Genomic DNA, 14,358 nt, shown 5'->3' with positions numbered 1-14,358 from the left:
ACAAGGAAGGACTTGAAACCCTCCGCTTCTTGTCCTCACGGCGTCCCACCCCGTACCCTTCCACCGACACCCTCATCCGCCTGGCTGAACTGGTCCTCGCCTTCAACAACTTCTCCTTCAAAACCTCCCACTTCCACCAAACCAAAGGGGTAGCCATGGCACCCACATGGGACCCAGCTGTGCCTGTTTGTATGTCAGGTACGCAGTTACACCAGCACCAGCCCCCAGCTGTTCCTCCACTACATCGATGACTGTATCGGCACCACCTCGTGAGGAGGTTGAACATTTCATCAACTTTACCAACACCTTCCACCCTGACCTCAAGTTCACCTGGACCATCTATGATTCCTCCCTCCCCTTCCTGGACCTCTCCACACCATCTCCGGTAACCGACTAACCACAGACATCTACTACAAGCCCACTGACTCCCCCAGCTACTTAGACTAGACCTCTTCCCACCCTACCTCCTGTAAAACACTATCCCTTATTCGCAGTTCCTCCACCTCTGATGTATCCATTCCCAGGATGACCAATTCCACCTCAAAATCCCAGATGGCCTCCTTCCAAGATTAAAACTTGCCTTCCCACATAGTTGACAATGCCCTCCAGCGTATCTCCTCCACTTCACGCAGCACTGTCCTTGAACCTCATTCCTCCCAACGCAACAAGGACAGAACTCTTCCGGGCCTCACCTTCCACCCCAGCAGCTTTCGCATACATCTTTCATACTCATGTACCTGTCCAAACATCTTTTTAGATGTTGTAACTGTACCTGCCTCTACCACTTCCTATGGCAGTTTGTTCCACATAGGAACAATGCTCTGTGTAGAAAAGTTGCCCCTCAGGTCTATTTTAAATCTTTCCCCTGTCACCTTAAAAAATATGCTCCCTAGTTTTGAGTTACCCTACAGTAGTAGGTAAAAGACCTTTTGCTATTCACCTTATCCATGCCTCTCATGATTTTAGAAACCTATACATGGTCACTCCTCAACCTCTTATACTCCAGTGAGAAAGGTTCCAGCCTGTCCAGTCTGTCCTTGTTACTCAAACCCTCCAATCCTGGCAACATCCTGGTAAATTTTTTCTGAACCCTCTGCTTCCAGGGCACTCTGAAATGTACATAGTACTCCAAAAGTGACCTCACCAATGTTCTGTGCAACCTCAATATGATATCCCAACTCCTATCCTCAATGGGTCTGTGAGATGAAGGCATTTGTGCTAAACACCACCTTAACTGCCCTGTCTACCTGTGATGCATCTTTCAAAGAACTATGCACCTGAACCCCTAGGTGTTTCTGTCTTTTTGTCCTCAGATACTTCTCTTTCTGCAAAGATTCTCTTATTTAACAAAAAAAGTAAAACATGTTCTGACATTGGTTATTATCCTTGAATACAATTCTTAAAGGAAAAGATGTAGAATGTTCCAAAATCTTTCGACCTGATATTCTTGTATATGTGGTCAAATCCCTAAGTATACGCGGGTCTTGTAAGGCTTGCTCAGGAAATACAATATTGTGAAATTCTTTGCTGTTTTAGAAGAGTGAGTCAGGTTTCACCTTAATGTCACAGCAAGAAGTATTCCAAACAGGACACACAGGCTGAACATCTTGTTCTGTAGCAGGCATTCCCCAACTAAAAAATTACAAACCAAACTCGATGCCTGCAGGGAATATTCAAGTAAAACCTTGTAATTTAACAGTCAGGTGTTTTCCCGGAACTGTATTCAAACAGTTACCTAAAGTCATAAGATTTTCTTAGAAACCTTCTTTCAGCAATGGTTGGATACCTCAAGGCTTTTCACTGACCTTTTTCAAGCCTAATCCAGATATCTGCAATCGTCAAAATTAAAGACCTCCAAAAAGTATTAAATCTGAAACCTACTTTAATACACTTTGGCAATGCTTTTGTATTTGGGTTCTTTATTTAAGCTGGTATTGGTCAGTGTTTGTGTAGCACAAATGTTAGTTCCAATAATGTAGGTATGTAACATCCCTAAAGTAATAGATCTTTATTTTGTAGTTTGAGGAGTAGTAGCTATTCGTACCATTGAGAAAATCAGAATTGTCACTGATTAATTAAACTTTTTTGAAAGAGTGTAACTTTGTATAATGAGCAGGTGGATGAAATCCAATTTCTCATGAATGCTGCATTGAATATTGGGGCAAAGCATTTCAGAAAAAAATTTCTTAAATCTGGATTGTTGCAAACCAGTGAAATTTGCCTGCTACAGGTTGTTGGTTTGCAATGTGTATTCCTATTTGTGATCCTGCAAGGCCTGCAAATATTAAATCTAATATGAAATATTAGTAATCCTTCTGATGTGGTTTGTTATTGGGGTAGGCAAAGTAAAACATATGAGGTTTAATATGCTCTAATGCAGAATTGTATCTTGCAAAACTACGTCACTTAATTTAGTTTCCCTGTTTTTCACTTGGTTTGTCATTTGGTCTAGGAGCTTTGCACTGGTCACTTTCAGGTGTGCTAATGGAATAGTTTATCTGCATGGGTTAAAAATTGTTTCCATCAAACTTGCACTCAGAGTGCAGAATGGGACACATATGCCTTGGATCTAAAATTGCCAAAAACAGATATGAATTCAGGAACTCAGGTGATTGAAAGCAGAAGGTGCTTTAAGTAGTTACTGTGTTCCTATGCTGTTTATAAATTAATATTTTCAGGAACATATCAATAGCTGGCTACTTATCTACTTTAAACCTGGGATATAGTTAATCGTGAACTGAAAACAAAGACCTCAACCTGAGATATGGCAGTTTTGCATGTTTTCTTTTATTTCTACATTTTACATTTAAAATTATGGGATATTGAAGGATATTACAATATGTACTTTGTCCACAGGATGTCTGCAGTCTTTGGCGGAACGTACTGTTTGCGACATTCGGTGAAATGCCTGGTGGTCGACAGAGAAACATCGAGGTAAAGACAAAGGCAATGACCTGCCTTTCACACAGCATATTGAGGGAAGACTGTATAAGGGCTCATGAAAAAGGAGCCTTCTTCTGAGATCATCTAAAGTATTAATCAAAGATCACCTTTGATTAAAAGTTATTTGTGTAAAGGTCCAGCAAACAGGGAAACTTGGTCTAGAATATAGAAACAAAATTAATTTTCCTGAGATATTACAACAGCTCCTGATCACCCAAGCTTGGAAGACAAATCATTTGAGCTGCCAGAGGCTAGTGATGAGTGATGTTAGTTTTTCCTTGTGGCCTTACCTACACTAATTGATTTTCATCTGAAGACAAAAAGGCTCTGTGTTGTTGCATTTTATAAATTGAGTTCACCAAAAGATTCACCAGATTAATCGCTGTTGATAATGCGTGTCATTTCAAAGAGGAAACGACTTTAATGAATTTTTAGAAAGTTCGTTGTAGCAAGCTAGGTCGCTCTTCCCATTTGATAAACCCTTTTGTCTGCAGTGGGAAAATTCAGCAAGGATTGTGCAGCTGTATATCCCATTTTGAGATGAGTAATAACAGCCCTCGGGTAGTTCATAAGGGAAGGATTGAAACGGACTGTTCAGGGTGGTCACATCAAATGAATTATTCTGTTCTGTTAGTTTCATTTGATTTAAGATATGAAGTGACACCGGCCCATCAGCTGCTAACTTCAGAAATATTTGAGAAAATGTGGTTGTACAACTAAGGAATGTCTGCAGATGTGAAGTACTGCTCCCAAACAGATTTGTAGTTAAGTTGGAATACTTGGGTGATTTAAAAAGTGGAATGCATTGAAAGATGTTCACATACCAAACATTCTAGCTTTGAACACAGTTTAAACATTCAATATCCCTGCTTTTAACTTAGGATGTGGACCTTGAAGTGTACTACTACGTAATTGTTCCAAAACATTAAGGCAAAAGCTGTTTTCAACATTGTCTATTTAATCACTATTTCAGAAGAACTGGGCTATTATTTCATGTAATACATCATATATTATCAGAGGCACAGCTTACAAACAAGGAATGACCCATTGGCCTAGCTAGTCTGTCTTGGATTTTTAATGCCTGATGTAACACTTTGCAAACACTTCCCACCATCTTTCCTAAGAGAGATAAAAAACCAATCTCAAAATAATGACAGTGACACACTCCTTTGGACGTTGAAAACTTCATTTACTAATGAAAGTGACAGAAGAAAGAAGCATTTAAAGCAATTCCCCTTTTTTGAATTATGTTAGTAATGGGTTTTCATGACTGATCATTTCAGGTTTGATTACTTAAAGTCATTCATAATTTGTCATTGGGAATTTTCTAGTCACCTAATTGGCTTTTGATTTTATCCCTTCATTACATTATTCTAATTTATGGCTGCTTTGCTGTGATTTAAAACTTAAGACAAATAGAAAGCTACTGACTACTTTGGTAGTAGTTCTTCTATGACGATCAATTGGTCAGTTGTAAGAATTATCTACTCTGCTGTCTTGGAATGATTCTACGATAAGACAACAATTCATTCGCAGTGTTAATCCCAAATCTCTGCAAGAGCACCCCTCTCAATTTCAAACCCTAAACTTTTAACTGAGCCTTGTAAATGGTTTTCTTTCAGGGGCTTATCCAGTTTTCTCTTGAAAGCTGCGATTCTATATGCCTCTGCCAGGGTGAAGAGCTTTACTTGCTACTCTATCTAAACCACTCATACTTTTGAACATGTCAGTCAAATCTCCCCACAACCTTTTCTTCTCTAAGGCAAACTTGAGCTTCAGTCTATCCATGTAACTGAAGTCCCACATGCCTGGAACCATTTTCGACTCCGCATCATTTCCTCAAGAGCAGTTTGGGTAAGCAACAGATGCTGGTCTTGCCAATGGGGCTCTCAGCTCCTGAAATAAATTGGGAAAAATGTGAACATTTTCTTTGCACATCTGTAAAGACTTCACAAGCTTCCTAAAGTGACTAGTTGAGGTTGAATCAATGTGTTATTAAGGATGATAGTAACTTCCTTGTTCTTGTCAATGCCTCTTCACAAAGCTAAGAAATTTGTGTTTTACTTTTACTGCATTCCTGAACTTCCCTTTCACTTGGAAAATGTAATGCACATGTATACACCCACATTCCCACTGAGAATCTTGTCCTTTTTTATATTCTTATTCATTCTCTCTGCCAAAATGTGTTACTTTACACTTGCTTACATTGAAACGCATCTGCCAAATTGATCTGTCAGCCTATCTGAAATGAATTGAATTTATTGTCACGTGTACCGAGGCACAGCGAAAAGCTTTGTCTTGTGAGCAATACAGGCAGATCAGAGTTAAGTAGCATAGATAGTAAGTAATAGGTAAACAGCAGCAAAAACAAAAACACAAGTACAGGCAAATGTTAAGAGTTGGTGACTCTATTAAGTATTCGAATAACAGTGGTGTAGAAACTGTTTCGAAACCAGCTGGTGCGTGTGTTCAGGATTCTGTACCTTCTCCCCAATGGTAGAGGTTGTAGAAAAACATTGCCAGGGTGGGATGAATCGTTAAGACTGCTGGTGGCCTTTCCTTGACAGCGGGCCTGATAGATGGATTCTATAGATGGGAGGTAGGCCTTTCTGATTGTCCGGGCCAAGTTCATCTCACTCTGACCATCTCCGATCTTGAATGGTACAGTTGCCATTCCAGGTAGTGATATATCCAGAAAGAATGCTCTCGATAGCACACCTATAAAAGTTGAGAAGGGTATTCGCCATAATGCCAAATTTCCTCAGATGCCTGAGGAAGAAGAGATGTTGGCCTTTGTAACCAGTGCGTCTGCATGAAGAATCCAAGAAAGTTTGTTGTGAATGACCACTCCCAGGAGCTTGACACTCTACTCGTTCCACCTCTGTGCTGTTGATGTGTAGGTGGGCACAAGTAACATCCTGCTGAAAGTCAATAATGAGTTTCTTGGTTTTGCCGGCATTGAGTGCTAGGTTGTTCTCAGTGCACCATTTTGTCCAGATCTTCCCACCTCCCATCTGTAGTCTGTTTTGTTGCCATCTAAGATTTGACTGACTATGGTGGTGTCATCAGCGAACTTGTAAATGGCATTAGTCTGGTATTTGGTGACACAGTCATGGGTATACAGTGAGTAGAGTAGGGGGCTGAGTATGCACCCTGGGGGGCTCCAGTGTTGAGTGTTAGTGAGGATGAAATATTGTCCCCACTCTTCACTGTGCCCTGTGGGTCAGGAAACTGAGGATCCAGTTGCAGAGAGTGGGACTTAGTCTGAGATCACGAAGTTTAGTAATCAGTCTGGAGGGGATAATAGTGTTGAAGGCTGAACTGTAGTCGATGAATAGGATTCTTACGTAGCTGTTCTTGGTGTCAAGATATTCTAGGGAGAAGTGAAGAGCAAGTGATATGGCATCTGATGTGGATCTGTTGTTCCAATAGACAAATTGGAGTGGGTCAAGAGTAGTGGGGAGGCTGGAGTTGATTAACGCCATGACCAGCCTTTAAAAGCACTTCATGACCACTGAAATTAGGGCCACTGGGTGGTAGTCATTGAGACATGCTACATGAGTCGCCTTAGGCACAGGGATGATGTTGGCCCTCTTGAAATGGGCAGGAACAGTGGCCTGCTGCAGGAAGAGGTTGAAGATGTCCAAGAAGATTTCTGCCAATTGTTCTGTGCATGCTGAGTGCACAGTCTGGTACTCCATCTGGTCCCATTGCTTTCCTTGGATTCACAAGAAGGAAAACTGATCTGAGCTCTGATGCAGTGACTGTTGGGATAGGTTTGTCAGGACTTGTCAGAATAGGTGTTACCTCTCCACAGAAATTCTGCTCAAAGCGAGCATAGAAGGCATTGAGATGATCTGGGAGGAATAATGTCATCGTCTGCTATCTTGCACTTTTTTTTTTAAGAACCTGTGATGTCATTCAGACCTTGCCATAGTCGCCAGGTGTCTGTCTGGTCTCTAGTTTGTGTCAGTATTGGTCCTTGGCTGTTTTAATGGTTCTGCGAAGGTCATACTTGGATTTCTTATATTCGAGTGGGTCTCCTGATCTGAAGGTCTCATGCCTGGTATTTAGCAAGTTCTATATGTCCTAATTCATCCAGGGTTTCCTGTTGGGGAACACCCGGATTAACTTCCTCGGTGTGCTTTTGGAAAGAGTTCTAGAATTTTGACCCTATGACTGAAGAGATAACAGTCTAATTCCAAGTGAGGGTGCTTGGAGGGGAACTTTGTAAGATGGTGGTGGTCCATGCCTTTGTCCTTCAGGGTGATAGAGATTGTAGGTTTTGAATGTGGCATTGAAGGAAAAAGATGAACAGTCGTCATCAACCTTAAACGTTAACTGTTTCTTTTCAGAGATACTGCCTGACCAGCTGAATATTTCCAGTATTCTCTGTTTATTAGCATTTTCTCTGTTAGCATTTTATCATTGGGAGCTGATCCAGGATCACCCATACACTTGTTCTCTTCATCAAGACTAATCTTCAACCTTACCTCAAACAATTGACGATTGAAACCCTTACCCATGCTTTTTAATGTCTTCAAGCTTGGATATTACACTATTTGGAAGGAGAAAGTGAGGACTGCAGATGCTGGCGATCAGATTAGAGTGTGTGGTGCTGGAAAAGCACAGGCAGCATCCAAACAGCAGGAGAATCGACGTTTCAGGCATAAGCCCTTCATCAGGAATCTATGCTCATGGCAGACCCTCCCACCATCCAGCTTTTGCAAACTTTGCTTCATTCAGAACTATGTTTGTATCCTAACTTGCGGTAAGCCCCGTACACTGATCCCAATGTGCTCGGTGGCCTGCAATGCATTCGTGATCACCAGGCTGTTCACCATTCTCTTCCTCGTGTTTAAGTTTTTCCATGGTCTGTGCCGCTTCCTGCAGCCATCACGACTCTGTTTCTCCACATATGGCATTTTGATTTTATTCATTCTCGGGATGTGAGCATTTATTTCCTATCCCTAATTAGCATTGTGAAGATGATGATGAGCCACTTTCTTGAACCATGAACTAGGATTGAAAAGTTCACTTTATATATATGTTGTGATAAGTCCACTATCTATCAATACTACCTCCTCCACTCTTCACTTGATTTCTCAGCGGGAAGATTTGCTGTCGTCACTGCTCAAGATGCCAAGGTAAACATGTGCTGCTTTCATCCTTGTAGTGTTATGGACCAGGGCAGATCCTGACTTTTCTAGTTTTAAGCAGGTGTTAAGTTGTTAATCCAGGAGTGATGTAGCTGGCCCAACCACACAGTTTTGAACAAAACTTAATTTATTCTACACATGAATAAAAAAAAACAAATTTAGAATAACATAACGATTTGAAAACTCAATTGACTCTCACAACTTAATGATGCTGTTCCAAATACTTACAACATCCCCATAAACACCCCTATGGCAAAAAAGGTAGAATCAAGCACCGTGGCTTACAGGAGATAGAGAGATTCAGTAGGCAACACCTTCCATGTAGCTGTTTCTTTGACCAGCAGCCTTATAAAGCTGACCAGCAGCTCTGAACAGCCAGACTGCTAAAAACCTAAACCAAACTAGATCAAAGCTGAACTGGAAGAACTGGCCACTCCCCTTTCATTGTACAAGGTTTTTTTAAAACTTAAAAGCTTCTTTAAGTAGATAAACCCAGCCATCTCAGCAACTCTGCCTCGTACAACACTTTTGGAGAAAAAAAATGAAGGACAGCGCAACTTTTGTCAAAGGAGCAACATGAGTAGCTCGGGGGTTTCTCACTGAACTTATGAAACAACTGTTGTTGGCTATTTTGGTTTGTCGTGGAATTTTAAGCAAGCAACTGAGTTAATGGAACAACTGTTTGGCACTAAACATTTCTATTGATCGTTAAAGATGTGCTGTAATTGGCAGCCATGGCCAAATGCAAGTGTAATATTGATAATTGCTACAGTTGTACAATGGTATTGGCTACTGATTGTGGCATTGAGATACATTGTGGATGCAGTGAAGAGGGAATTGAGCTCTGCTGCAGCTAACCTATGTATAATTATAACTTTAACAGTTGCAAACTTCATGTTTGGTGTCTAGATAAAATGATAAATTATCCCTGTTATCCTTCCTGTAACTAGTCAATGCTGTTCGAAGACCCACAAACAGTAAAGGAAACAAAAAGAAACTTTGAAAGAGGGAAAAGAGACTTTCACTGTTCACCTGTGTGCCATTGTTCTGATACTTGAATCTAATCTGCTAGTCTCTAGACAAAATTCACTTGGTCAAGTTTCCTTGGATCATTTGAACATTTGCAGAGTATTGAAGATGAGACAAAATTAGAGTTTGTGAAATCTTAGCAGTTTTTTTTTGAAGTAGTCTGACGTGACTTCATAATCTCTGACAAGTCACTCAATCTGAAATCTATCATCTGTGAAGGATGAGACTTTATTTAAAATTAACAGGTAATGCCTAATTCAGATTAATTTAAATTTAAATTAATTTAACATGCCTTAATGCTATTTTTCAAAAGTTTCTTAAATGGCACCCTTCGTAACCAAAGGTTCCTGTAATCAAAACAGAAGAAAGGTCTAAGAATTAGAAACTGAGAAACCCTTGCACAAAGCAGGGGCTGAAGATTTTTGTGAACAAGCAATCTCTGCTAAAGTAAAAATGAACAGTACAGAAGATCAAATGTAGACTTTATGTAGAATTTTGTGCTGTTCGCTTATCCAAATAACTTAAACTTATTAATCTCCAGAACTAAATTCAGTGATAACCACCAAATAGATCTGAATTCTCACATTCTCTGTATCCTGTTTCCTTCTCCTCCTCCTATTTACATGAGAGGATGGGCTGTAGAGGCAGCTGTAGATTGTGTGCCCTTTTGTGCTCCTACACTGATGAGAAAGAGGAGTCTTGACCTCACTGCACTTTACCTGATTTCTGTAACCTCTCAATTATCTCAGTGACCAAAAATCTCTTGACTTCCACCTTGAATGTATGTAAGGACTGATGCAGAGCCTTCTTGAACAGCAATTTCAAAGATTCACCATCTTTTAAATTAAGACACTTTCCGCATCTTAATCCTAAATGACCAACCCTTCTATTGCATTTCATCTCCCTGGTTGCAGCCTGGGAGAGCAGCTTCTTTGTATCAACCTTCAGAATCTTTTTATGGTTCAATGAAATCATCTTTCATGCTTAACTCCAAAGAGTTAAAAGAAGACAAAGGCAATCTTCTCATCCCAGGAATTAATCTAATAAAAGTTTGTTGCACACCTCCCAAGGTAAATACTTCTCTCCTTCGATATAGAGATCAAAACAGTATTTGCAGGTGTATAATCAAAGTGACACTTTGCAGGTGACAAATTGACACTGTATTCTCCTATACTCCAAACCTTTTGCAATAAATGGGTGACATGCTATTTGCTTTCCTGTTTCCATCCATTTTGCCTTCCTAATTGCATAAGAGTCTCCTGGTAAGAAGAACAAGAGCCTTTTGTATTTTGTCTTTCCAGCACACTGAAGCCCATCACTTGAAAAATCATTCTAAGTTAAAAATCATGGATAACTTTGTCATCTCTTTTGAGCCGCACTTGATTCAATCAGCATTTCAACTTTGGTTGAGTAAACAAGCCATTACTTGTTTGGGACAATTGTGGGTTTGCTTTTATTTTCTTTCGGTTCAGCATTATCAGTCACTAATAAACAGACATCACATTTCATAACATTTTTGAAGTCTCTCAGGGTGGTAACCCAAATTGTCATTTTACTGGACTAATAATCTGAAGACCTGGACTCTTGTTCTGAGGTTATCTGGTCAAATTTAATTTATGAATCAGGCATGAAATTTTAGTCTGTTAATAATGCTCTTAAAATCATTTGGTTGTCATTAAAAACCCAACTAGTTCACTAATGTCCTTGAGGGAACAAAATCTGCCATTCCTATTTGGTCTGACCTATTTGTGGTTCCAGACACACCAACGTATTTGGCTGTTAAGACAAAGGGTCTTCAAAAATTTACTTTTACATTGTTTTTACCACCATCAAACAAAACTTCTCTTCTTTCAGCATTTTGAAGATTCTTCTCTGTGATATCCTAATTCACTCCTCTGTCACCCCAACACCCTGACCCTTTTCCATGGCACCTTTCCACACAAACGCAGGCAAGGTTAACACTGCCCTTTACTTCCTCTTGCTTAACTATCCAAGCACTCGTTCCAGGTGAACCAACAGTTTATGTGCATTTCATTATTCTACTGTATTGGCTGCTCAAATTGTTATCTCTGTGTAGAACACTTCTGTCTCAAACATAACCTAAACTTTCCAGTGGCTCATCATTTTAATTATCCTCCTTGATCTCCTGTTGGCATATCTGCACTGTATTCAAAATGGCAGCAGGATAGGAAGTGTTCAGACTTTGAGTCTTTACTCTCCCACTCACCTGGCTGGACACATTTTTTTTTGTTTTGTTTCTTCTTTATCAGTTATTTTCTTTTCTGCAACTGCAGTGAAGATAGGCAGTTGCAAGGGTCTGCTGTAGTAGCAGCAGTGTGGTGGATTGGATGTCTGTTCCTCACTGCCATGGTGGCTGCGGTTTTATTAAAGGCCTCATTGTCAGTGGGTCTGGTCCGTTCCTCCTGGCGGTAGTGCGGCAGTTTCAGTGGTGGCTGTTAGCAGTGGCATGGTGGTTCCAGTTTGTCCAGTATGGCAGCTTTGGTGGTGGTGTCCTGTAGCCGCTACATAAACCCAGATTGCTGTGAAGGAAACAAAAGATGAATTTGGTCTTAACTTTGTCCCAACTATTTCTCTTTATAATTTCTGTAAATAAAATGGTGCCGAATTGTGGTGACTTATATGCATCTCATTGTATTTTCATACATAGAAGTGACAATAAATTGCTTTTCTATTCTGTTGCAATGAGTCTCAGTGTACGTACTTAATAGTTATCTGGACTCAACATTGAATTCAGCAATTTCAAGCTGTAAATTCTGTCATCCATTTTGAATTGTTTTCTCTGCTTGTTTTTTTTTGGCAGCAGCACACTTGCTCTCAGTCTGTCTTTTTTTTTAGTGCCGAGTTTTTATTTTCCTTACCCAATTCTGATTGGACTTTTAAGACTAACTTTTCTGTCATTCAGTCTCTTCTCTTCCATTCTAACACAGAGTGGCTATTAATTGACTATTTAGGGGCCTTAATTTATGAAGGTCATCCATGGCTTTTATTACCCAGGTTAATTACTAAGGTTGGAAATGTGTTGCTGGAAAAGCGCAGCAGGTCAGGCAGCATCCAGGGAACAGGAGAATCGACGTTTCGGGCATAAGCCCTTCTTCAGGAATCATTCCTGAAGAAGGGCTTATGCCCGAAACGTCGATTCTCCTGTTCCCTGGATGCTGCCTGACCTGCTGCGCTTTTCCAGCAACACATTTCCAGCTCTGATCTCCAGCATCTGCAGACCTCACTTTCTCCTTAATTACTAAGGTGGCAGGAAAGCTCAAGTATTTCTCTGGGATCAACCTGACCAATTATTTGTCCTTTCCGCCACCACCACTTTCTCCAAAGAGGGGAATGTCACACCCACAGAGACACTTAATGCTGGGATTCTATAATATCTGCAAGCTACGAAGATAACTTCATTTGAGCCACACAGACAATTTAGATTTCTGTCCAAGTTGGAAACCTTGATCTTGATGATTTTGTTGCAGTGTTTCTGCAGCTTCCACTTCAGGGAATGGGTTTTGGAAAAGCTTTCAAAATGACTGAATTTTTCTTTGCATACAAATTTTTTTTCTTTAATCTTAAACTTCAGATATGTGGGCACCATTTAATGATATTCACTTTTACTCCCAGCACTCAAATTAATTTAGTATCTTGGTATGAACTGATTCTTTGTAAGACATACATTATACTTTAAGCTAGTTCTGAGTTGTTTAGAATTTTAATTCATCAGTGGTTTCAACTACTGCCATATCAGTAACACCTACGCAATTGTAGTTAGACTATTAATAACTTCAGTACTGTTTTTCATTGAAGTTTGCAGTTCACTAAAAATGCAAGTTAACTATTTAATGTATATTGTTTGATCTTCATTTACTTTTGTAGGAAACTTGTTTGCTATATTTTGTGTCTGTAATATAACTAATTTAACCTTTTACTCTGCATATTGTTATTTCTCAGGTGTAAAGCTGTTGTTGACAGTAATGGCCATCGCATAAGCTGTCAATATTTTGTTGTGAATAATAGCTACCTACCTGAGGAACATGCTAAAAATGTACAATACAGGTAAATTTTTTCTACATTTAAGAACTGTCACATCAAATATGGAACCACCTCTGTTATCCGAAAATCAATTATCTGAATTTCGGATTATCAGAATACGATCTCAAGGTCCCTAAGTTTGAGATTGGAAACTGGACTCTGTCACTACCTGCTCAGCAGTGAACTCAGCAACTTCGCTCCTCCTCTGCCAGTCATTTATTTTCTTTCTTCCTGCTTCTCGTTTTAAAATATAAAGTGATTGAAATAAATTTAACAGTGGAGGATTTGGTTGTATGGCTCATATGACTGGCTTTCAGAAGGGGATGGAACTGTTGTGCGAGGACCCGGATGTAGACGGCGTTGCACCTGCTTTGTGCCTCGAACTTGGGACCGTTTGTGCGTGGCCGCAGTTTCCAGCCGGCAGCAGTGGAGGATGCGCAGGGCTAGAGATTGCTAGGGGGAGAGATTCGAAGGGGAAGAAGCAAAGGAGAGGGGGCCTTGGAGTCCAGTTGAACAGGCTGGAGGTTGTAGCTCGGTGTACACCCAAGGGAGGTCTTCCCCACCATCTCTGTCTAGTGCAAATGTTTAAATATTGAATTGATTCAACCTCCTGTTAATGTTAACTCGATTTAAGATATTTACCAAATTCTGATCAGTTATCCAAACATTCGATTATCCGATCAATATACTCCCCACCCATGTCATTCGGACAATTTGAGGTTGCCCTGTAATTTTAATACATCCTTGTTATAAGGTTGTCAAATGTCTAATTTAAATTGTAATTAGAAATCCTTGATGGTCTGGTGAAATAAATTTTAGTTATATCGTTTATAGTTGCATGTTATTTCTCTCATGGTAATGTCTCAGCCAATCAGAGCTGACTTTCCAACCAATTAGCAGTCATTGATAGTACATATCATTGTTTGAAATTTGGCGTTCTTGCATTTGTCCTGATGAAAGTAAGAAAAAAAAAGTGTCTCTTCTCAGCAACAGAATAAATTTTCTTCAGCCTTACGCAAACTTTTTTTCCCCAGCACTGAACTATCTTATGCCTATCTAAGTTGTAAATCTGGTCATGTATTTTCACAAAGTATAATACTGTTGAAAGATACAATAGTAAAATCCAAGCTGGGAAAATTGTAATGCAATAATAGAAAGTAGAGAAAAGTGTGCATCAAAATTGGCC

At 39.9% G+C, this 14,358-nt stretch overlaps 1 protein-coding gene across 4 annotated transcripts in view; it reads left to right on the top strand.

Annotated features, from left to right (window-relative positions):
- Positions 1-14,358, top strand: part of chm (CHM Rab escort protein) — a 101,345-nt gene that overhangs the window by 65,662 nt on the left and 21,325 nt on the right. For all 4 annotated transcript variants that reach the window (XM_043704523.2, XM_043704522.2, XM_087992130.1 and 1 more), the window contains 2 exons: positions 2,857-2,934; positions 13,092-13,196. In XM_043704523.2, the coding sequence (XP_043560458.2) occupies positions 2,857-2,934; positions 13,092-13,196 (183 nt within the window). The remainder of the gene's footprint in view (positions 1-2,856; positions 2,935-13,091; positions 13,197-14,358) is intronic.

Source organism: Chiloscyllium plagiosum, unplaced genomic scaffold, assembly GCF_037043375.1.
Source record: "Chiloscyllium plagiosum isolate Xiang-an unplaced genomic scaffold, Cpla_swu_hap1 HiC_scaffold_11, whole genome shotgun sequence".
Lineage (NCBI taxonomy): Eukaryota > Metazoa > Chordata > Chondrichthyes > Orectolobiformes > Hemiscylliidae > Chiloscyllium > Chiloscyllium plagiosum.
Note: the sequence above shows the minus strand (reverse complement) of the source record. Positions and strands in the feature narration are given on the sequence as shown.